Source organism: Nerophis lumbriciformis, linkage group LG07 (assembly GCF_033978685.3).
Source record: "Nerophis lumbriciformis linkage group LG07, RoL_Nlum_v2.1, whole genome shotgun sequence".
Taxonomy (NCBI): domain Eukaryota; kingdom Metazoa; phylum Chordata; class Actinopteri; order Syngnathiformes; family Syngnathidae; genus Nerophis; species Nerophis lumbriciformis.
Genome location: NC_084554.2, coordinates 49,567,224 through 49,592,030, shown reverse-complemented (window position 1 = coordinate 49,592,030; position 24,807 = coordinate 49,567,224). Strand labels below are relative to the sequence as shown.

The following is a 24,807-nucleotide window of genomic DNA, read 5'->3' as shown; positions in this document are numbered from 1 at the left end:
TTTCATGAAGTTGTTCATGTTTTCATGATGTTTTTCATGTTGCCTTCCTGTTTTCATAAGGTTGATCATGTTTTCATGACGTTTTTCATGTTTTCATGATGTTCTTCATGTTAGTTCTTCATATTTTCATGACGTTTTATCATGTTTTCATAACGTTTTTCATGTTTTCACAATTTTATCATGCTCTCATGAAGTTTTGCATGCGAGGATTTTCTTGTCTTCATGAAGTTTTTCCATGTTTGATTTTGACATTTTCATATACTTGTTCATGTTTTCATGAAGTTGTTCATGTTTTCATGATCATTTTCACGTTTTCATATACTTGTTCATGTTTTGATGATATTGTTCATGATTGTGTTCATGCATGTTGGATGTTTTTGGATAATTCCTGTATTCTTTAGCAATAAAAACGCACTGTCATTTATTCCGCGTCGTGCTGTTCGGATGACGTCACTGCACCCGGCAGGTGCACGGCCAACATGGCGCCAACGAGTCTCTTTCGGGCTTTTTGAAGCCCTCTTTCGACAACGTTAGCTATTTATGAATATAACATATTCACACATTTAAACGTCGCAGGTTATTAGCATTCTACAACGATGAATACGAAGTCTAACTTGTTATGAAAGATGATTGACGGGTCGATAGGGCGGACTCGGTATAAACAGCTGGGGAGGGGGGAAACAGCGCATGCGCAGTGTAACACCGGCGACGGCTTGAAAAGGCCCGACGATTAAGGGATTAAAGGAGCCCAATTTGACAGGTGATATTTGAATATTCGACGCCCGTTTAGCCCTTCAAGGCTGGCGCGTATCACTTTCTTCAAACGTGCCGAACGGCGGGCGTCGGAAAAGACGTGAAAATGGCGCCGCTGCTCGGTGTTGTCACCCAATAAGCGCTCGCATGAGCTAACTGTGCTAGCATGAGCTAACTGTGCTAGCATGCTAATTTTAAACACCAGATTGTGCCAAACGGCCGTAAAGTGTCGGTGTAGTGTCGCCGTGTGATATAAACACTCCAGGGGGGGACAACAACACGTTATATGTTGTTCTCTCTGTTTTCTTTATTTCATGTCGTGTCGCAGTAAGTAGCAGTTGTGTTGATGCTAGGCAGCTAGCCAAACATGTTCTCATTTGCTCAACTGTCATCAGGGTTGCCAACTCCCGGGGAAAAAAAGTGACGACCTATTTTTTTTTTTTTTGGGCCTCTTCTTATTTGCGTGAAATGAGTTTCCTACTATTTGGCCCCAGCCAGAATTGAATTAGATGTGCAGGTTTTGGATTAATATGTATACTAAGGCAGTGTTTTTCAACATTTTTTCAGCCAAGGCTTTGAAAAAATGCGGAGGCACACCACCAGCGGGAATCATTAAAAAACAAAAAACAGTTGACAGTGAAAAGTCGTTGTTGCAATTGTTGGATATAACTTTAAAGCATAACCAAGCATGCATCACTATAGCTCTTGTCTCAAAGTAGGTGTACTGTCACAACCTGTCACATCACACCCTGACTTATTTTGAGGTTTTTGCTGTTTTCCTGTGCGTAGTGTTTTAGTTCTTGTCTTGCGCTCCTATTTTGGTGACTTTTTCTCTTCTTTTTTTGTGGTATTTTCCTGTAGCAGTTTCATGTCTTCCTTTAAGCGATATTTCCCGCATCTACTTTGTTTTAGCAATCAAGAATATTACAGTTGTTTGTATCCCTCTTTGAGAGGACATTGTTGATTGTCATGTCATGTTCGGATGTACATTGCCTTTGCTTCACAGTAAGTCTTTGCTGTCGTCCAGCATTCTGTTTTTGTTTACTTTGTAGCCAGTTCAGTGCATAGCCTTCCCTACGCTTTAATGCCTTTTTAGGGGCACTCACCTTTTGTTTATATAGACAGCACAGACACTCAACAACAACACATCATTTGCAGACTATAATTACTGGTTTGCAAAAAAGATTTTTAACCCAAATAGGTGAAATTAGATAATCTTCCACGGCACGCCAGACTGTATCTCACGGCAGTGGTTGAAAAACACTACTAAGGGTAAGAGCTGGGCGATATGGCCTTTTTTTAATATCTCGATATTTTTAGGCCATATCGCAATACAGGATATATATCTCCATATTTTGCCTTAGCCTTGAATGAACACTCGATGCATATAATCTAGGGATGTCCCGATCCAGGTTTTTGCACTTCCGATCCGATACCGATATTGTTTTTGCACTTCCGATCCGATACCGTTACTGACCGATACTGGCCTATCCGAGCATGTATTAAAGTTTAAAGTTATTTAGCCTATTTAGTTGTCAGAATCATGTTGACAAGGGTTTTAGTACTCTTGATAACAACTAGCCAGCTGAATTAGGGGAGTTTGAATAATACACAATGGTTGGTAACAAGAAACTGACCTGTTTTATTCAAGGATAAACACAAAATAGACAAAATTATACATGACAAACAGAAATGGCATCATTGAACTAGGGCTGGGCGATATGGCCTTTTAAAAAAAATTGCGATATGTTTAGGCCATGTCACGATACACTATATATGTGGATATTTTGCCTTAGCCTTGAATGAACACTTGATGCATATAATCACAGCAGTATGATGATTCTATGTGTACATTAAAACATTCTTCTTCATACTGCATTAATATATGCTACTTTTAAACTTTCATGTAGAGAAGGAAATCACAACTAAAAAAAATCACTATTTTTTTTATCATACGGTGTTGATCTGGAAATGTTTGCCTCTGCATTTTGATGGTGTGGACGTGTGGCAACGAATGGAGATAAGCGTCTCGGCAGACGTTACAATATTTGAACAATGATGACGAAAACTGTTTTCTCTGTCGTGTCCGTGTGTCGAAAATTGTTATGCGCTTATTTTTTTATTTGATTTTGTGCGTGGCATGGATTTGCCGTGCGCAATTGCACAGGCGCACACCTTAGCGGCTGCGCTAGCATCACAGCTAACGTTAGCCATGCTGCTACCGCTCTGCTCGGGGAGGACGTATACGTAATGTGACGTATGACGTGACAGTATGTGACGTATGTCGTGACAGTATGTGACGTGTGTAAGAAGGTGCGCTCGCTGTCTGTAAGAGGGAGACACAGGAAAGAGTGAGAAGAGCCTGTCGTGTAATGCCAGCAGCTAAAAGCAACTGCGTGAGAATCCACAGACTTGTGGATGTGTTGAAGGTGTGCTGGAAAATGCGGAACGGAAATTAGGGAGCAGCAGAAAAGTGGAATGTATTATTTGAATCGGTGCGTTGGAAAACACTGACCGGAGTTTTTTTTTAAAACTGGATCTGGATCGGCATTTTCCCATGCCTTGCCGATACTCATTTTTTGGCAAATATCGGCGGCCGATCCGATCCAAATATCGGATCGGGACATTCCTAATATAATCACAGCAGTATGATGATTCTATGTGTCTACATTAAAACATTCTTCTTCATACTGCATTAATATATGCTTATTTTAAACTTTCATGCAGATGAGGGAAATCACAACTAAGTCAATTTAGCAAAAGTGTATTTATTAAACAGTTATTAAGCAGTGGCACAAACATTCATGTCATGTCCAAAACAGAAAGTGCAAGATTGTCAGAGACATTTTAAAACAAGCTATAAGTGCACTTTTGGGCATGATGACACACAAGATATTTCAATAAGTGTCACATAAAAATGAGCTGCATATCAAATAGTATATGTCATGCGGTGTTGATGTGGGAATAGTTGCTTCGTCATTCAGTTGGTGTGGCACCGAACGGAGATGTTGACATGATGTAAAGACATATTCCCGCTTGAAGCCAAACCACCGTCAGACGCTGGACCCCGTGCTGTTTTTCTTGGGAATTAATTATTCCTCCATTTGTTACCAGATTCGCACCTTTCTCTCATATTACCACTCAAACCACACTGTTAGCTGTTAGCATCACAGCTAACGTTACCATGTCACTGCCTCTCGCTCCGCGGGAGCGTGTGACGTTGCACCTCCAAGTCCGAGTCCGTGGTTCTCGCCCGGTAAAGGGTGTAGTGCCATCTCCGGGTTGGGGAGGAGACCCTGCCCCAAGTGGAGGAGTTCAAGTACCTGGGAGTATTGTTCACGAGTGAGGGACGAGTGGATCGTGAGACCGACAGGCGGATCGGCGTCTTCAGTAATGTGGACGCTGTGTCGATCCATTGTGGTGAAGAAGGAGCTGAGCCGGAAGGCAAAGCTCTCAATTTACCGGTCGATCTACGTTCCCATCCTCACCTATGGTCATGAACTTTGGGTTATGACCGAAAGGACAAGATCTCGGGTACAAGCGGCGGAAATGAGTTTCCTCCGCCGGGTGGCGGGGCTCTCCCTTAGAGATAGGGTGAGAAGCTCTGCCATCCGGGGGGAGCTCAAAGTAAAGCCACTGCTCCTCCACATGGAGAGGAGCCAGATGAGGTGGTTCGGGCATCTGGTCAGGATGCCACCCGAACGCCTCCCTAGGGAGGTGTTTAGGGCACGTCCGACCGTTATGAGGCCACGGGGAAGACCCAGGACACGTTGGGAAGACTATGTCTCCCGGCTGGCCTCGGGATACACCGGGAAGAGCTGGACGAAGTGACTGGGTAGAGGAAAGTCTGGGCTTCCCTGCTTAGGCTGCTGCCCCCGCGATCCCACCTCGGATAAGCGGAAGAAGATGGATGGATGTATACATGGGAAACAAATTGACCAATAATACAGTTTTTGTTCTAAATAACTAGCATAATAAATGTCAGGTTCAAACACTGATGACATCTATTAAACAGACAAGAAGCAAGGAATCATGCAGAGACAGAGTTCAATTTGGCTCAATGAGGAGAGAAGTTTTGGCCTGTACTCTTAGTTACAGATCCAACCTACGCTCTAAGGCAGGGGTAGGGAACCTATGGCTCTAGAGCCAGGTGTGGCTCTTTGGATGACTGCATCTGGCTCTCAGATACATCTTAGCTGACATTGCTTAACACGATAAGTAATGAATAATTCCGCTGGTAATAACAGTGTTAAAAATAACGTTCAGAATATAAAACATTCTCATGCATTTTAATCCATCAATCCGTTTTCTTCCGCACCTGTTCATTAATGGTATTTTATTTATTATTGGTTAACTTCAAAATAACAATGTTATTAAAAAGAATAAGATACTTATTATACTCTAAAAATGTTGGTCTTTCTTAAAAATGCACACATTTAGTTGTATTCAGTGTTAAAAAATACTATATGGCTCTCATGGAAATACATTTTAAAATATTTGTCTTTCATGGCTCTCTCAGACAAAAAGGTTCCTGACCCCTGCTCTAAGGTAACAGTCCCACGTGCTCCTCTATTTATTTGGGAGGTCCCTGGTTACATCACGGAGGCTGCCTCTGAAGGAAGGGGGGTAATCTCAGCAGGCCCAGTTAGACACAATATATGACTATTCATGAAATGCAAATGTGCTGACACTCATGATATCGCCCTGTCTCTGCTCTGTCTGGGTCACGGCACTCGATGTTCGCCCTTGGCAGTCAGCAGGCCGGTTCTGGACACAAACACTGATACGAGACTATGTCCCTTTGCACAGATAGAGAAGTACAACTTCAGCACAATTGATAATAACTATAGCAACGGCCTTTAAGTATAAGAGTTGTGTGATAACTTACACATAATTAGTCTAACAATAAAATATCTATTTTGGTCTTTAATCAAAATTGACCCTTCTTCATTTAACAGAATAAAAGTAAACATCAACTTTAACTGAGTTATAAAATAATACATTTGATGTTTAGCTTTATGATCGCGCAGGTTTCCCGTTTTCATCACTATGAGAACTACTTTGACAAAAAGAGAGGTTTACCACTCAGTGTGGTTATTGTCTGTGTGCTATATTAATTTGTCATTGCGCAGAAGCGTCACACCCACTCGTAGCTCTTTTCTGTGGAACAAATGACACGCCATTGATCAATCGATCAATGTTTACTTAAATAGCCCTAAATCACGAGTGTCTCAAAGGGCTGCACAAGCCACAACGACGTCCTCGGCTCAGATCCCACATCAGGGCAAGGAAAAACTCGACCCAATGGGATGACAATGAGAAACCTTGGAGGGGACCGCAGATGTGTTATCTGCTGTACTGACAACCTTTTTCCAATAACTTAATGGGGCGTGCTAACCTTGGAACATGAATATAAAATAGCAATTGTCTTTTTTTGGCCACTTCGAACACAAAATAATCGACTCTGTTGATCACTTACACCGGTACTAAAAATAAGGGACAAAGTGCATCCCTTGACACCTCCAATACAGCATGCATACTTTTACTTGTAAATACAGGAAGATTCAGTTTTTCAAGGGACTGTTGGCAACCCTGTCATCATTCATCTTGGCAGCTTTACCCTAACCATCAACATGTGTATTTGATTCAATGACTTATAAAAAGTCTTGGCAGTCGGGTGAGGGTTACTTAACATCAATACATAGTTATATCTTGTTTTTTTGTCAGGCTGCACAATGAGTCAGAGTAAGGACAATGCTCGACTCAAGAGCTACAAGAACAAGTCTCTTAACACCGATGAAATGAGACGGCGGCGGGAAGAAGAAGGTCTGCAGCTCCGTAAACTGAAGAAAGATGAACAGGTGAGTTCCCGTTTCTCATTACAGCATGTCCAAAAAGGAGCCGGAGGAAGCGGAGCTGAATGTAGGACGACGCGGAGTTTAAAGGGGAACTGCACTTTTTTTAAATTTAGCCTCTCGTTCACAATCATTATGAAAGACAAGTACACGCATGTCTGTTTTTGTTTATTTTTTAAGGATTTTAAAGATGGTAAAAAACACTTGAAAGATGCAGCTAATGGGAGTCACTGTTGTAGTTTTAAAGCCTCTAAAACAACTTCAACACCCTCCATCAACGTTTTATACACACTGCAAGTATATATATAATGTAGTAACAGACATCTTCATAATAATATGTAATATGTTTTATAACACTGCAAGTGTATATATATAATGTAGTAACAGGCATCTTCATATTAATATGTAGTATTTTTTTATATACACATTGCAAGTATATATGTAATGTAATAATAGACACCTTCATAACAATATGTAATATGTACAATATACACACTGCAAGTATATACTGTATATAATGTAGTAACAGACACCTTCATAACAATATGTAATGTTTTGTATACACACTGCAAGTATTTATATAATGTAGTAAGACACCTTCATAACAATATGTAATATGTACAATATACACACTGCAAGTATATATGTAATGTAGGAACAGACACCTTCATAAATATTTATTATGTTTTATATACACACTGCAAGTATATATGTAATGTAGTAACAGACACCTTCAAAACAATATGTAATATGTACAATATACACACTGCAAGTACAATATATATGTAATGTAGTAACGGACACCATAACAATATGTAATATGTACAAAATGTACACTGCAAGTATATACTGTATCATGTAGTAACAGACACCTTCATAACAATATGTAATATTTTATATACACACTGCAAGTATTTATATAATGTAGTAAGACACATTCATAACAATATGTAATATGTACAATATACACACTGCAAGTATATATGTAATGTAGGAACAGACACCTTCATAGCAATATTTATGTTTTATATACACACTGCAAGTATATATGTAATGTAGTAACAGACACCTTCATAACAATATGTAATATGTACAATTAACACACTGCAAGTATATATTTAATGTAGTAACAGACACATTCATAACAATATGTAATATGTATTTTGATCATTTGAATAATTGCCAAACTGATTTATTTTAGCGCATTGATTTCTGTTTCCATAGCAGGGCACATCTGACTTCTGGCAACATGTATGACAATGTGTGTTCCTGCTTCTAGAATCAAACACAAATGTGTGTTCTAATCATGGCAGACTTGGTAACAGACAACGAAGACGACTATTTTTGGACAAATGAGGATTCACAACCTTATCTTTTTGAAGCTGAATATACTGGGGATGAACTGTTGCTTATAGAAGCCAGCAGAATGAAGAGTGAGCCGTTGAAGCAGACGGAAGCCCGGAGAGGGGGATGAAAGCGATTTTGACGGTATAAATATGGAACTTGGAGCAAAGTTATTTACACATAAATGGATTGTTTGCCCAAAATCAACAGGGAACTTTCCCAGCCAGCTGGATCAAACAGACAACAACTGCAGTGCATACGCTGTCTGGCTAGCTGTGTACAAAGAAAACATGAAATTATACAAACAGATACTGTAATACCATGTAAGTTCATGTTTTTCACTCAGTACAGATTGGTGTTCTATCGCATTGTTGTGCATTACAAACTCAAACACGTTCTGTGCTGACGTAGAAGCTTGCTTATCTCTTGCCGTAGTTAGCTTTTACGGCTAATAACGTAGGATGCCGATGTGTTAGTACGCTAGAACAGTGGTTCTCAAATGGGGGTACTCGTACCCCTGGGGATACTTGAAGGTATGCCAAGGGGTACGTGAGATTTTTTTTAAATATTCTAAAAATAGCAACAATTCAAAAATCCTTTATACATATAAATAAAAACTTATCTTTTTTTCCAAATAGTTCAAGACAGACCACTACAAATGAGCAATACTTTGCACTGTTATACAATTTAATAAATCAGAAACTGATGACATAGTGCTGTATTTTACTTCTTTATCTCTTTTTTTCAACCAAAAATGCTTTGCTCTGATTAGGGGGTACTTCAATTAAACAAAAATTCACAGGGGGTACATCACTGAAAAAAGGTTGAGAACCACTGCGCTAGAAAAAGAGGTCCTCGGTGTTCTCTCTTACAATAACAATGTTGCTACAGCTTGGTTATTACACAGGTTGCAGAATGTAAATGAAGTATTGTTGACGCTTTTTGAATGCATTTTTAAAGTGATTCAGTGGTGGAAATGATTGCTCACATTAGCTGCATTGCTAGCCACCAAGAACAAGACGATTTTTATGTTAGAATGCAAAAAACCCTTTTGTCTTCTTGTTTCTCATACTGATTGTGATCGATAAGCACAATTCCAAAAAAAAGTGCAGTTCCCCTTTAATGTAGGAAGAAGCAGAGCTTCAAGTAAGCAGAAGCGGACCTTAAAGCAGAAAGAAGCAGAGCAAATTGAGTTGTGGTGAAATGAAGGGCAAGAAGTAGTTTATGCTGGGATCAATCAATGGTGTCAGTAAAAGAAGTCAAGGTGCAGCTGCAGGACATGTGATGTAACAAGGATGTCAGTCACACTTGACCTGCCGTTGCTCTACCAGCTGTTCAAGAGGAGAAACGTGGCCACAGTGGATCATGATGGCGCCTTGGAAGACGACGGAATGGCTGACAGCGGCTACTTGGAGTCCCAGGCTAACAACATGGACCCCCTCACGGTGAGACCTATGATGAGGATTAATGAAGTTCATGTTGTGACCATGCTGAATTCTTCACTGTGTGCAGGGCGCCGTCATCTCGGAGGACATGACTCAAATGATCTTCTCCACTTCTCCCGAGCAACAACTCATCGGCACTCAGCGATTTAGGAAACTCCTTTCTAAAGGTAAAGCCGGCCTCTCGTCTTGCCGTTGCATCGACTCTTATTTTCCAACTCGAAACCTAAAAATACACAAGAATTGTTCCAAAATGTGCCTTGTCGAGTTAACTTTGTCATTTTTCACTTGCTTCCTAAACGGAAGGACTCCTTTTGGAATTACCGTATTTTTCCGGGCCATAGGGCGCATCGGATTATAAGGCGCACTGCCGATGAGCGGGTTTATTCAGGTTTTTTTTCATACACAAGGCATCAAAAGATGGAGCTAACTGTTTTAATGACATTCAGACTTTACTTCAATCCACAACGGAGCAGCATCTTCTCATCCGTGGCTCACTAGTGCAACAACAATGCCGAAAATATGTCCCGTGAAAAAACGTTTGACCGGAACCCTCTAATAACTAAAGTTCCGTGGGTGAATTATGTAAACCCACTACAGATTTTAGTGCTTTCATGGCGAGTCTACTGACAGATATAAGTAAGAACTTTACACTACTTTATATTAGAAATTGCAACAGCGGAAGATGAATGCTACATAAGAAGGTAGAGAAAAAGAAGAAGCTTATGACTACAAACTACAATTGCGGACGCGCGCACATTTTCAGGACTTATGCAGACCCCAAATACACATCAGCAGGTATCAGAAGTTAAGTAAAGTTGGTTTTGCATAATATTGCGAAACAAAACGCCAGGTAAAATGTCTGCTATTGGGTGCCATTTTGTGGTCTTTATACACACACCATAATAATACTCGTATGTTTGATGCGCCGACACTCCATCAAGCGGTGCAGCTTCATAGCTTACCGAAGTTGTACTAAAAACATTTTGACAGATTTTTGAGTGCTGTGTGTAATGTTCTATATTCCCAATGGAACATTTAAAGTTTTGGTGTTGTTTACTGCCATCATATTGCAGTCTACACATATCTCTAATGTGTGACTGCCATCTACTGGTCACACTTATCATTACAGCATGTACCAAATAAAATTGCTTCGAGGTCAGTGAGCACAACCAGAATTATTCCAGACATTAGTCGCACCGGGTTATAAGGCGCACTGTCGATTTTTGAGAAAATGACAGGATTTTATCTGTGCCTGTATAGTCCGAAAAAAATCCAGTAATTGTTGGTGTTTCCCACAGACCGCCAACTCATTTGTGGCAGTAGGGGTGTGGTCAGGGTCCTGGCAATGTCAAAATTGTTTGGCAGAAAAATCAAAACACACATATACTGTATTTATTTATTATGGCTTGTTAGTATCAACTTATCTTTTTCTTGTTGGATGATGTTGTTTTTCTGTACTTTCAAACGCTGCTGTTAATCTTATTACTACAATGAAGTAGGGCTGCACGATTAGTCGACATCGAATCAACATGCAGGTTTTAATTGCTGCAATTATTTAATCGCAAGAGGAGGAGGCTTTTTTTGTTTTTTTCTCTGCCGTCACTGACGTTCGAGTGACAGACACGTTGGCCAATCAGAGTTGTTGAGTTTCGCGTTTGTTCGTCTCTTGCTTCAAACCGGGAGAGAGAGGTCTCACTCTGGAGCGCCTTTATTTTACTGCAGAATTAACGGAACAAAGTAGTGTAAAGTTCTTACTTATATCTGTCAGTAAACTCGCCATGAAAGCGCTAAAACATACCAGTGTAGTGAGTTTACTTTATTCACCCAAGGAACTTTAGTTATTAGAGAGTTCCGGTCGGACGGTTTTTCACGGGACACATTTCCGGCGGATGAGGAGATGCTGCTCCGTTATTGATTGAAGTAAAGTCTGAATGTCATTAAAACAGTTAGCTCCGTCTTTTGACACTTCTTCCCCTCCCGTCCTTGCACGCTACACCGCTACAACAAAGATGGCGGGGAGAAGACACTGTCGAAGGTGAGCCACGTAAATAAGACCGCCCACAAAACGGCGCATCCTGAAGCGACTGTTAGAAAGCTACTTGAAGATGATCTGTAAAACATCATCTATGCAACATTTTGACCAAAGAACCACCATTACATGTTATGTAGACCACAAGGAAGTCTTTTACATTTAGAAAAAAAAAAAATCCATATGACCCCTTTAATGCGCCTTATAATCAGGTGCGATTTTTGTATGAAAATAGACCTGACTCGACCCGCTCATCGGCAGTGCGCCTTATAATCCAGTGCGCCTTATGGTCCGGAAAATACGGTATGTCACAGGGTTAAATAAAACCCAGGGAAACGATTAAAGTGTCAATTTTAAAGGCCTACTGAAATTAATTTTTTTTTATTTAAACGGGGTTAGCAGATCCATTCTATGTGTCATACTTGATTATTTCGCGATATTGCCATATTTTTGCTGAAAGGATTTAGTATAGAACAACGACGATAAAGTTCGCAACTTTTGGTCGCTGATAAAAAAAGCCTTGCCTGTACCGGAAGTAGCGTGATGTCACAAGTTGAAAGTCTCACATTTCCCCATTGTTTACACCAGCAACGAGAGCGATTGGGACCGAGAAAGCGACGATTACCCCATTAATTTTAGCCAGGATGAAAGATTCGTGGATGAGGAACGTGAGAGTGAAGTATTAGAGTGCAGTGCAGGACGCATCTTTTTTCGCTCTGACCGTAACTTAGGTACAAGGGCTCATTGGATTCCACACTCTCTCCTTTTTCTATTGTGGATCACGGATTTGTATTTTAAACCACCTAAGATACTATATCCTCTTGAAAATGAGAGTAGAGAACGCGAAATGGACATTCACAGTGACTTTTATCTCCACGACAATACATCGGTAAAGCACTTTAGCTACGGAGCTAACGTGAGAGCATCGGGCTTAACTGCAGATAGAAACAAAAGAAATAAACCCCTGACTGGAAGGATAGACAGAAAGTCAACAATACTATTAAACCATGGACCTGTAACTACACGGTTAATGCTTTCCAGCCTGGCGAAGCTTAACAATGCTGTTGCTAACGACGCCATTGAATCTAACTTAGCTACGGACTTCGACAGAGCTATGATAAAAACATTAGCTCTCCACCTACGCCAACCCTCATTTGCTCATCAACACCGAAGCTCACCTGCGTTCCAGCGATCGACGGAGCAACGAAGGACTTCACCCGATCATCGATGCGGTCGGCGGCTAGCGTCGGATAGCGCGTCTGCTATCCAAGTCAAAGTCCTCCTGGTTGTGTTGCTGTAGCCAGACGCTAATACACCGATCGCACCTACAGGTTTGTTCTTTGCAGTCACCATTGTTCATTAAACAAATTGCAAAAGATTCACCAACACAGATGTCCAGAATACTGTGGAATTTTGCGATGAAAACTGAGCTTTTTGTATTGGATACAATACAATACTTCCGTTTCAACCATCGACGTCACGCGCATCATCATACCTAGACGTTTTCAACCGGAAGTTTCGCAGGAAATTTAAAATTGCACTTTATAAGTTAACCCGACCGTATTGGCATGTGTTGCAATGTTAAGATTTCATCATTGATATATAAACTATCAGACTGTGTGGTCGGTAGTAGTGGGTTTCAGTAGGCCTTTAACATAATTGATTTTTTTTTTAGAAAAAATAAACCATAGTTGAGATAAGGCGCAACAAATATGTGGAAAAAAATAGAACATTTCTGCCTGATTAGAACGATTGGGGCGGCGTGGCTCAGATGGTAGAGTGGCCGCGGTGTCGAGAGCGGAGGATGTGAGGCTGAAGAGAGAGAGGCGAGGCGTGCAGGCGTGTTCAGGGGTTAAAATGCGGGTCTGTTATTTATTCTGCGGGTGGGGGTGTGACTGATATCACATTAATACATTAATTATTTTCCAACATTTCCAGCATCGACCGGTAGGGTCCCAAAGATGGACTGGTGGATCGCGATGGACGGGTTGGCGAACCCTCTCTTAAAACATGAAAATAAGCAACGTGCAGGATGTTTTGCCTGATTAAAAAGCAGGTAGTTTTTATTTTGTATTTATTGACTTGAGGTCCACTGGTCTGGTTTAGTGAATTATATTTCTGTAGCGCTCTTCTCTAGAGACTCAAAGAGCTTTACATAGTGAAAGCCATGATCTACATCAGGGGTGTACAACTCCTTTTCATTGAGGGCCACATCTCAGTTATGGTTGGCTTCAGAGGGCCGCATTAAACAATGAGTAATATATGAATATAGATGTGTATATATGTATACAGTATATATAATACATTAACAACATATATTTTTTACATAAGCTGCAAAAAAAATCTTAAAATTTTAATCACCAGAATTTTACAGTAAAAGCAGTGTTTTTTTTTATGGCATATAAAGAAATTTAATAAATGGAATGGAATGGAAAAACAATACCACTGTTTTTAGCTGTAAAATTCAAGCAACAGAGCTGCCAGTTTTTTTACCTTAAAATGTTGTGTCAATGTTTTTTTTTTTTAGTTTTTTAATGTTTTAGTGTCTTACTGTATATGGGAAAAAACGGTATCAAAGTTGATTTTACAGTAAAAAACGGAATTTAACCGTAAGAATTATTGTCAGTTTTACAGTCTACAATTTGATTGACAATTTGTTTTGAAATCATAAGTCAAGCAGATACTTAAGTACAGTATCTTTATTTTAACAAATAATATTTTTGGAAAATATAGTATGTAGATGTTGTTAATATTGAATTTTAAAAGATATGCAATTGCATGCAGGACATGATTTTTAACGTCAAAATGGAAATAAATATATTTAGTAAGAAGAGATTAAGCATTTTATTAACGCATATCATTTTTAGGCTTTTGCGGGCCACATAAAATAATGTGGCAGGCCTTGAGTTTGACACTTTTAAAACCCGTGTGGGTGGCACTGGGAGCAGGTGGGTAAAGTGTCTTGCCTAAGGACACAGCGGCAGTGACTAGGATGGCGGAAGCGGAGATGGAACCTGGAACCCTCAAGTTGCTGGCACGGCCGCCCTACTCAGTGGCCTAGTGGTTAGAGTGTCCGCCCTGATATCGGTAGGTTGTGAGTACAAACCCCGGCCGAGTCATACCAAAAACTATAAAAATGGGACCCATTACCTCCCTGCTTGGCACTCAGCATTAAGGGTTGGAATTGGGGGTTAAATCACCAAAAATTATTCCCGGGCACAGCCACCGCTGCTGCTCACTGTTCCCCTCACCTCCCAGGGGGTGATCAAGGGTGATTGGTCAAATGCAGAGAATAATTTCGCCACACCTAGTGTGTGTGTGACAATCATTGGTACTTTAACTTTTAACTTTCTACCAACTGAGCCACACCCCCCTCGTATTTTCCTCGACTAGACCAGTTCTCTAAAGCGTCCTCAACAGACCATTTCACTTGCTATTGTACTTTGATGTTGTGGCCCGTCTGCCATCCCAGAGCCCAATCCACCCATTGATGAGGTCATCGCCACGGCGGGCGTGGTGGAGCGCTTCGTGGAGTTCCTGAAGAGGCGAGAAAACTGCACGTTGCAGGTAGAAACCAAATCCCGTGGGCACAAATGTGATTTCTGCTGGCGTCAAGTTGCTGCTTTCTATCTGGCTGTAGTTCGAGGCGGCATGGGTGCTGACCAACATCGCGTCAGGAACCTCCCACCAGACACGGGTGGTCATCCAGGCGGGCGCCGTGCCCATCTTCATAGAGATGCTCGGCTCAGATTTTGAAGATGTGCAAGAGCAGGTAAGGATTGTAAAGAACAAAATACCCCAATGATAAGTCATCATTGTCAGATAAAATGTCAAAATTATGAAATAAAAAGTAGCTTTTTTTCCTCATAAGGTAGATAAAAAGTCTTGATCGAAAACAACTTTATTTCTTATTGACTTTTTATCTCATCATTTTGACTTTTAATATTATCCCCAGAGGGACAAGCAGTAGGAAATTAATGGATGGCTCTTGTAATTATGACTTTTTTATCTCCTAATTTGGACTTTTCACTTCATAATTATGACATTTTATCTCATCATTTTGACTTTCTTATATAATCATTTCAACCTTTCATCTCATAATCATGACTTTTTATGTCTGAATTTTGACTTTCTTATATCATAATTAAAATTTTTTAGCTCACAATTTTGGCTTTATCTCTTCATTTCGATGTATCTTATAACTAGGACTTTTTTAGCTCATAGATTTATCTCATAATTTCAACTTTTCAGCTCATAATTATGACTTTTTTTTATCCTATAATGTTGGCTTTATCTCATAATTTAGATTTATCTTATGATTATGACTTTTTATCTCATAATTTTGACTATTTCATTATTTCGATTTTTTTAACTTAAAATTTTGACTTTATCTCATAATTTTGACTTTATCTCATAATTTCAACTTTTTATCTTATAATTATGACTTTAGCTCATAATTAGAACTTTTTCTTATAATTATGACTTTTTAGCTCATAATTTTGACTCTCATAATTTCGACTTTTTTGGCGCACAATTATGACTTTTAATCTCATTATACATTTAGTTTATAACTAAAACTTTTTAGCTCATAATTTCAAGTTTTAAATCTCATAATTTTGATTTTTTTAGCTCATAATTTTGGATTTATCTCTTAATTTCGATGTACCATATAATTAGGACTTTTTAGATCATAGATTTGATTTATCTCAAAATTTCAACTTTTTAGCTCATCATTATGACTTGTTAGCTCATAATTTGGACTTTTTTTCATAATTTAGATTTTTTTTACCCTATAATTTTGGCTTTATCTCATAATTTAGATTTATCTTATAATTATGACTTTTTATCTCATAATTTTGACTATTTTATCATTTCGATTTTTTTATCCTATAATTTTGGCTTTATCTCATCATTTCGATTTATGTTATAATTTCCAATTTGTATATTATAATTATGACTTTAGCTCATAATTAGAACTTTTTCTTATAATTATGGCTTTTTAGCTCATAATTTTGACTTTTTTGGTGCATAATTTTGACTTTTAATCTCATTATAACTTTATTTTATAACTCAAACTTTTTAGCTCATAATTTCACATTTTAAATCTCATAATTTCGACTTTTTAGCTCATAATTTTGGCTTTATCTCTTAATTTTGATGTATCATATAATTAGGACTTTTTAGCTCATAGATTTGATTTATCTCAAAATTTCAACTCTTTAGCTCATAATTATGACTTTTTAGCTCATAATTATGACTTTTTAGCTCATAATTTTGACCTTTTTTTCATAATTTAGATTTTTTTTATCCTACAATTTTGACTTTTTTTATCCTACAATTTTGACTTTTATCTCATAATTTTGATTTGTTATAATTTCGACTTTTAAGCTTATAACTATGACTTTTTATCTCATACATTTGACTTTCCTATCTCTTGACTTTATCTCACAATTATGACTATTTGGCTCACAATTAAGACTTTTTACTTCATAATAATGACTTTTTGGCTCATAAGCATGACTTACTTTTGGGGTTGTTATTTTTTAGTGGCAGAAACCGGTTTCCATACAAAAGTGAATGTGTGTTTTTCACCCCGCAGGCCGTGTGGGCGCTGGGCAACATAGCGGGAGACAGCACGGAGTGCAGAGACTTTGTTGTTGACTGCAACATTCTGCCTTCACTGCTGCAGTAAGTAGCAGCTCCTGTACTCGACAGAACATGTGTTGGTCAATTTACGCCACAGGCCTTCCTCAATCCGCCTTGCAGGTTATTGGCCAAACAGACTCGCCTAACAATGATGAGGAACGCCGTGTGGGCGCTCTCCAACCTGTGCAGGGGGAAGAACCCTCCACCAGACTTCACAAAGGTACTTTCATATCTTCTGAGCTGGACAACGCTTGACATGGTTCCTCTCTCGCGCAGGTGTCCCCGTGTCTCAGCGTGCTGTCTTGGCTGCTGTTTGTCAACGACACGGACATCATGGCCGACGCGTGCTGGGCGCTCTCATACCTGTCTGACGGACCCAACGACAAAATCCAGGCCGTCATCGACTCGGGAGTGTGTCGCAGGCTGGTGGAGTTACTGATGTAAGCTGTCAGATATGTCCTACACCGGGAGTTTGCAAAGTGCGCCCCGCAGCACAGCCATTAGTATTAAGTTAAGTTAAAGTTAAGTTAAAGTACCAATGATTCTCACACACACTAGGTGTGGTGAAATGTGTCCTCTGCATTTGACCCATCCCCTTGTTCACCCCCTGGGAGGTGAGGGGAGCAGTGGGCAGCAACATTTTTCAGGAGCCTCAGAGTAATATATTCCGTATTTTTCGGACTATAAGTTGCAGTTTTTTTTATAGTTTGGTGCGACTTATACTCAAGAGCGACTTATGTGTGAAATTATTAACACATTACCGTAAAATATCAAATAATATTATTTACCTCATTGTAGCTGAGATAGGTTCCAGCGCCCCTCGCGCGACCCCAAAGGGAATAAGCGGTAGAAAATGGATGGATTATTTAGCTCTTTCACGTAAGAGACTAGACGTATAAGATTTCATGGGATTCAGACTTAGACTTAGACTAGACTTAGACTTCCTTTTTATTGTCATTCAAATTTGAACTTTACAGCACAGATAAGAACGAAATTTCGTTACATAAGCTCATGGTAGTGCAGGATAAAAAAAGCAATAAGGTGCATATATAAATAAATAAATATATAATAATAATATATAAATATATATATAAAATAAATAAATATATATAAATAAATAAATAGATTACTGTACAGATAAGTATATTGCACTTTTTCCACATACGTCCACGTTTATGGATGTATGTTATATTGTCTTTTTTATTCCAGCGAGTTAATCCATTTTGGGGGGAGTTGAGGGGATAATTTACTTATGATGCGTTCAAGAGTCTTACGGCCTGAGGGAAGAAGCTGTTACAGAACCTGGAGGTTCTGCTTCGGAGGCTGCGGAACCTCTTTCTAGAGTCCAGCAGTGAAAACAGTCTTTGGTGGGGGTGGGAGGAGTCTTTGCAGATTTTCTGAGCCCTGGTCAGGCAGCGGCTTTTTGCGATCTCCTGGATAGGAGGAAGAGGAGTCCTGATGATCTTTTCCGCCGTCCTCACCACTCTCTGGAGAGACTTCCAGTCTGAGGCATTGCAGGCTCCAGTCCAGACAGATATGCTGTTGGTCAGCAGGCTCTCTATAGTGCCTCTGTAGAATGTGCTGAGAATGGGGGGAGGGAGCTGTGCTCTTTTCATCCGACGCAAAAAGTGCATGCGCTGCTGAGCTCCGGTGTGTAGGGACCAGGTTATATTGTCAGTTATCTGCACCCCCAGGAACTTGGTGCTGCTTACTATCTCCACCGCTGTGCCGTTGATGTAGAGTGGAGCGTAGCTGCACTGGTGCTTCCTGAAGTCAACGATGATCTCCTTGGTCTTGTTGACATTCAGGACCAGGTTGTTGGTTCTGCACCAGTCGACCAGATGTTTCACCTCCTCCCTGTAGTCCATGTCATTGTTGTCACGAATGAGGCCCACTACTGTCGTGTCGTCCGCATACTTCACAATGTGGTTGGTAGTGGACCTGGCGCAGCAGTCATGAGTCATCAACGTGAACAGCAGCGGACTCAGGACGCAGCTCTGGGGGTAGCCGGTGCTCAGGGAGATGGCACTGGAGGTGTTATTGCCCACTCTCACAGGGGTCTGTCTGTGAGGAAGTCAAGCAGCCAGTTGCATAGGGGGGTACTGAATCGCATTTAGCGATTAGGAGTGACAGATTGTTTGGTAAACGTATAGCATGTTCTATATGTTATAGTTATTTGAATGACTCTTACCATAATATGTTACGTTAACATACCAGTTGGTTATTTATGCCTCATATAACGTACACTTATTCAGCCTGTTGTTCACTATTCTTTATTTATTTTAAATTGCCTTTCAAATGTCTATTCTTGGTGTTGGGTTTTATCAAATAAATTTCCCCCAAAAATGCGACTTATACTCCAGTGCGACTTATGTTTTTTCCTTCTTTATTATGCATTTTCGGCCGGTGCGACTTATATTCCGGAGCGACTTATAATCCGAAAATACGGTTCTAGTACTTGACGAATGTTAGAGTTGGCATTTTAGCACGCTAACATTATTTTTTTTAAGCTAATTTAGCAGGTCTATATCATTTATTTAGATATTTTACGAATGCTAACTCTAAGCATGCTATTGTTATCATGCTAGCTTTTTTAGCTCATTTTTGGTTATTTAACGCTATTTGGCCAGCGTGCCATTTCAGTTTGGCTATGGTCCTGAAACATACACACGAAATTTCTACTGAAATTGAATTTTCTAGTTCTTTCGGGGGAAAATGGTACATTGTACTGGTTTTAAAGGTGAAAACAATCAAAATGGCCCCCGCATTCTTTAATTTGTCCTACACACACAACACATTCTGCAGCAACAAGTTTGTTCTGTTTCAGGCACAACGATTACAAGGTGGTGTCTCCTGCACTTCGGGCTGTTGGAAACATTGTGACTGGGGATGATTATCAGACACAGGTGACAGGTGCAACATTGGCACGCCGTGCGGCCAGTAGGCGTGTCTGATCGGTGTCATGTGATCCAGGTTATCCTCAACTGTTCGGCACTGCAGTCCCTTCTTCACCTTCTGAGCAGCCCCAAAGAGTCCATCAAGAAGGAAGCCTGCTGGACCATCTCCAACATCACAGCAGGGAACCGAGCACAAATACAGGTCAGTTGAGATTAGGTGTAAACCCGTTATCGGTGCCAATATTTGCCATTTGGATATGTGTGTGTGTGTATATATATATAATTTTTTTTTTCTCCCCACAACTACATCAGCAGATACAATATATACACATGATACCAGTATTTTTTTTAAAAAGACATCTATAATTATTGAAGTAGATAGTAATAGACACCAGCCCGCTCATCCTGCAATTTTTTTTTATTATCAATAATTCTCCACAAATATGATTTGACATCTGACAAGGCATTTATTAGAGAACTTGTGAGAATTATTCTCTGGTCTGCTGAGCTGCTGTCACGCGGCCACGCCCCCTTTCTTTCTTTTTTTAATGCAGTGCTGATCGCCTGCAGTCTGTCGCCTTTCAGACTACATTGGTTACTGCTTTGCACACTCTTGACTTTCTCTTGATGAGCTTCAAGAGGTAGTTACCTGAAATGGTTTTCACTTCACAGGTGTGCTTGAATCTCATGGAGAGAATGCCAAGAGTGTGCAAAGCAGTAATCAGAGCAAAGGGTGGCTATTTTGAAGAAACTACAATATAAAACAGTATAAATATAACAATATAAATCACTTTTTTTTGTTAAGTACATAACTCCACATGTGTGCATTCATAGTTTTGATGCCTTCAGTGACAATTTACAATTGAATGAGGAGAAGGTGTGTCCAAACTTTTGGCCTGTGCTGTATATCAGAAAATAATCTCATGAAAATGACTGCTGTCATTTTATTTTAATAATAAAACATTTAAATTGTTATGATGTCAGGTTTGGGACAGGTGTAATGCTGGTGTGGCCACAGTGTGCACGTCTGATGTTGCTCACAAGTGCTTCACTGAATGCTCAGGGAGTTACTCTTGACTACCTAATGATGGGTATCCTATGGGTGGATCTGTAGTTCAAACTAAAAAGACTTTTCATCTAAATGCTGTTGAACAGATGGTGATGGACGCTAACCTGCTGCCTCCGCTAATTGCCATCCTACAAGTGGCAGAGTTCCGCACAAAGAAGGAGGCAGCATGGGCGATTACCAACGCCACATCTGGGGGCTCTGCTGAGCAGATCAGGTGAGATGACTTTGCTGCACAATGAGCTTTGAAATCCTAAGTGTGTGTGCTGCCCCCTGCAGGCACCTTGTGCAACTGGGCTGCATAAAGCCCCTGTGTGATTTGCTGACGCTGATGGACTCTAAGATAGTTCAAGTGGCCTTAAATGGCATCGAGAACATCCTGCGACTGGGTGAACTGGAGGCCAAGAGAGGAGGAGGCATCAACCCTTACTGCGCACTCATTGAGGAGGCCTACGGTATGCACCACACTACACCTGCGTCAACTTGGCCACCTTATCCTCGCAAACATTCAGAGGACACTGCTATTCCTTTGTGTCGTCACAGCTTTAAGTTCTTCTAAAATACTTTTTGTCAGGTTCAAACACTGATGACATCTATTAAACAGACAAGAAGCAAGGAATTAAACAGAGACAGAATTCAATTTAGCTCATTGAGGAGAAACGTCTGGGCTGTACTCCTTGTACAGTCTTCCACCACGCTCTGACGAAAGATTGTACACCTCTTTTATTTGGACTTTCCCTGATTACATGGCAACAGCTGTTTCTAAAGGTACGGGGGTCGTAAACAGCCGCTGCCTTTGGTCACAAAACAGTTTAAAAAAAGGTGCCTGGAGGGGGTCAGGTCCTGCTTCCTCTCCGCTTTGTAGATCTCGGGTCAAGACAAAATCTTCCTGTGGATTACAATATATCAAAGAAACCGACACCTTCATGTCACTTCCCATCCTACACAGTGGAGTTTTACAAGCCTTTTGATTGGTAAGATCAAAGACAGCTTTTGTCTGCTCGCCGGGAACTCATTGAAACACAAAGTTTTGTGATAACTTAGATACAATTATTCTGACACTTTTTCTAACTTGTGACGACATCCAACCCCCCACCTTGTCTCACTGATTTGTGCTGCAAAAATCTCACTACTATAGTTAACATTTTATGATTCATAATTAGCCCCAACACCTTGTCCAAATCTCCCCAAACTTCTGCAAAAATGTTTTGTCTATTATAATTTTTGTTATTATTAGTCATAACCAGTGTGGTTGATTTTCAAATTACCGTATTTTCTGGACCATAGGGCGCACCGGATTATAAGGCGCACTGCCGATGAGCGGGTCTATTCAGGTCTTTTTTCATACAAAAGGCGCATTAAAGGGGTCATATGATTTTTTTCTAAATTCAAAGCATTTCCTTGTGGTCTACATAACATGTGATGGTGGTTCTTTGGTCAAAATGTTGCATAGATTATGTCTTACAGATCATCTTCAAGTAGCTTTCTGACAGTCGCTTCAGGATGCACCTTTTTGTGGTCGGTCTTATTTACGTGGCTCACCTTCGACAGCGTCTTCTTTGTTGTAGCGGTGTAGCGTGCAAGGACGGGAGTGGAAGAAGTGTCAAAAGATGGAGCTAACTGTTTTAATGACATTCAGACTTAACTTCAATCAATAACGGAGCAGCATCTCCTCATCCGTGGCTCACTAGTGCAACAACAACGCCGGAAATGTGTCCCGTGAAAAAACGTCAGACCGGAACTCTCTAATAACTAAAGTTCCGTGTGTGAGTTATGTAAACCCACTACACTGGTAGTTTTTAGCGCTTCCATAGCGAGATGCAAGTTAGAACTTTACGCTACGTCATATTTGAAATGGCAACAGCAGAGGAAGAATGTCCCATAACTAGAAGATAGTGAAAAAGAAGCTTATCGACTACGGACTACAGTGGCGGATGTGCGCACATTTTCAGGACTTATGCAGATCTCAACTACACATCAGCAGGTACCAAACAGTGAGAAAAGTTGGTTTTGCATAATATTGTGAAACAAAATGCCAGATAATATGTCTGCTAATGGGTGCCATTTTGCGGTCCTTATACACACACCATAGTAATACTTGTATCTCTGACTTTGGTAGCCGTAATGGGCCATCAAGCGGTGCGGCTTCAAAGTCATACTAAAACATTTTGACAGATTTTTGAGCGCCGTGTGTAATGTTCTATATTTTCAATGGAACATTTAAGGTTTTGGTGTTGTTTACTGGTGTCATATTGCAGTCTACATGTATCTCTTATGAGTGACTGCCATCTACTGGTCACACATATTATTACATCACGTACCAAAGAAAATTGCTTCGAGGTCGGTAAGCACAACCAAAATTATCCGTACATTGGGCGCACCGGGTTATGAGGCTATACTGTAATAGACAAAAGATTTTTGCAGCACAAACCAATAGGACAAATTTGGGGAGATATGGACAAGGTGGGGGGGTGGGGGGGGGATGATGTCACTGGTCAGAAAAAGTATTCAGAATAACAAAGAGCAGGCACAAAGGAATGTCAGTGTTTGAATATTTGCAAGGATAAGTTGACACTACTTGTTAAAAGCTCCTATTTGTCCTACTTACCACTTCTCTTTCAGGTCTGGACAAGCTGGAGTTCCTTCAGAGACATGAGAACCAGGACATCTTCCAGAAAGCGTACGACTTGATAGAGCGCTACTTCAACGCAGAGGACGAGGACGCGTCTCTCGCTCCGGAGGTGGATCTGCAGCAGCAGCAGTTCCTCTTCCAGCAGTGCGAGGCGCCCATGGAAGGCTTCCAGCTCTAATCTGCGCTCGCAACTTCATCCTCAGCTCATTTCTTATCGGTTGAGGGGGGGCTCGCCTCGTTCCTCCCCCTCCTTATTGTCCAGAGAGATTGGTTTGATCCTAACTACACAAATGGTGGTCAAGTTCTGCTGGCTCGTGAAGGTTGAGCTCACCTGTGCGCGTCCCCTTCATCACCCGAATTCCCCGAAACATATCCTGCATATCCTACTTTTTGGATTTGACACCAAGCTCTCTGTGGGCAGAGAAGCTGGCGGTGCGCGTGAAGAAGCTCGCCCAGACATACGAGGCCCACTTGTGACTGGACTGCCCAACACACGGACTCAAGCGACTGCGAGGAAAGGCACTTAAGATGATCAACGTGGAGCTGGATGGACAAATTAGGACGCGGCTGCTGGATTTTCTATCACACGCGGCTTGATGGAGACCGGCCCTCCGCCCTGAAGACATGTCAGGACTGCCTCTGGTGTGACCCCATTCCTCCCATGGACGCATGGGAACATTGCAGTCTTCCTGGCACTGAGACAATTGGACAAGACTAATCCAGTGGGGATTCGTACTAGCATCATTTAATTTCACAGCACTTTAGTTGAGGACTGACAGACACTCGTGTTTACTTTTGAACTGCTTGAAGCCAACAACAAAACTCCAGCACACTAAATCCGAGCAGCGCTCCAAGAAATATTCTGACAATTGGCAGTGTTGCCCAAAACAACCTTAGTACTTTCTCATCTGATAGCCACAAATGTGGAGTTTTGTCATAAATGGTCATTAATCCAGATCTTTTTAACAAGACTCCAGATGAAACCTGCTCGACCTCAGCCTGCTACACGGAGCGTTTAGCCAGTCCCCTTCCCATTGCTTACTTTTGTCAGCGACTCTGGAAAAGACCACCGCTGTAGTGTTGCGTTTGTGCGATTCTCCCCTGTTCTGACGTTTGCATAAAGGCATCTCATCAAGCACG

At 40.6% G+C, this 24,807-nt stretch overlaps 1 protein-coding gene across 1 annotated transcript; it reads left to right on the top strand.

Moving 5' to 3' along the window:
* The first annotated feature begins 655 nt into the window (after positions 1-655).
* On the top strand, positions 656-24,802 carry kpna1 (karyopherin alpha 1 (importin alpha 5)). The gene is made up of 14 exons (XM_061964921.2): positions 656-760; positions 6,481-6,614; positions 9,284-9,397; positions 9,465-9,564; positions 14,899-14,993; positions 15,067-15,198; positions 17,026-17,114; positions 17,193-17,292; positions 17,349-17,512; positions 19,900-19,978; positions 20,046-20,171; positions 21,125-21,252; positions 21,315-21,490; positions 23,658-24,802. Exons 2-14 carry the CDS (start codon positions 6,489-6,491, stop codon positions 23,843-23,845), a joined length of 1,617 nt encoding a protein of 538 aa, XP_061820905.1. The 5' UTR covers positions 656-760; positions 6,481-6,488; the 3' UTR covers positions 23,846-24,802.
* Positions 24,803-24,807: the final 5 nt, after the last annotated feature.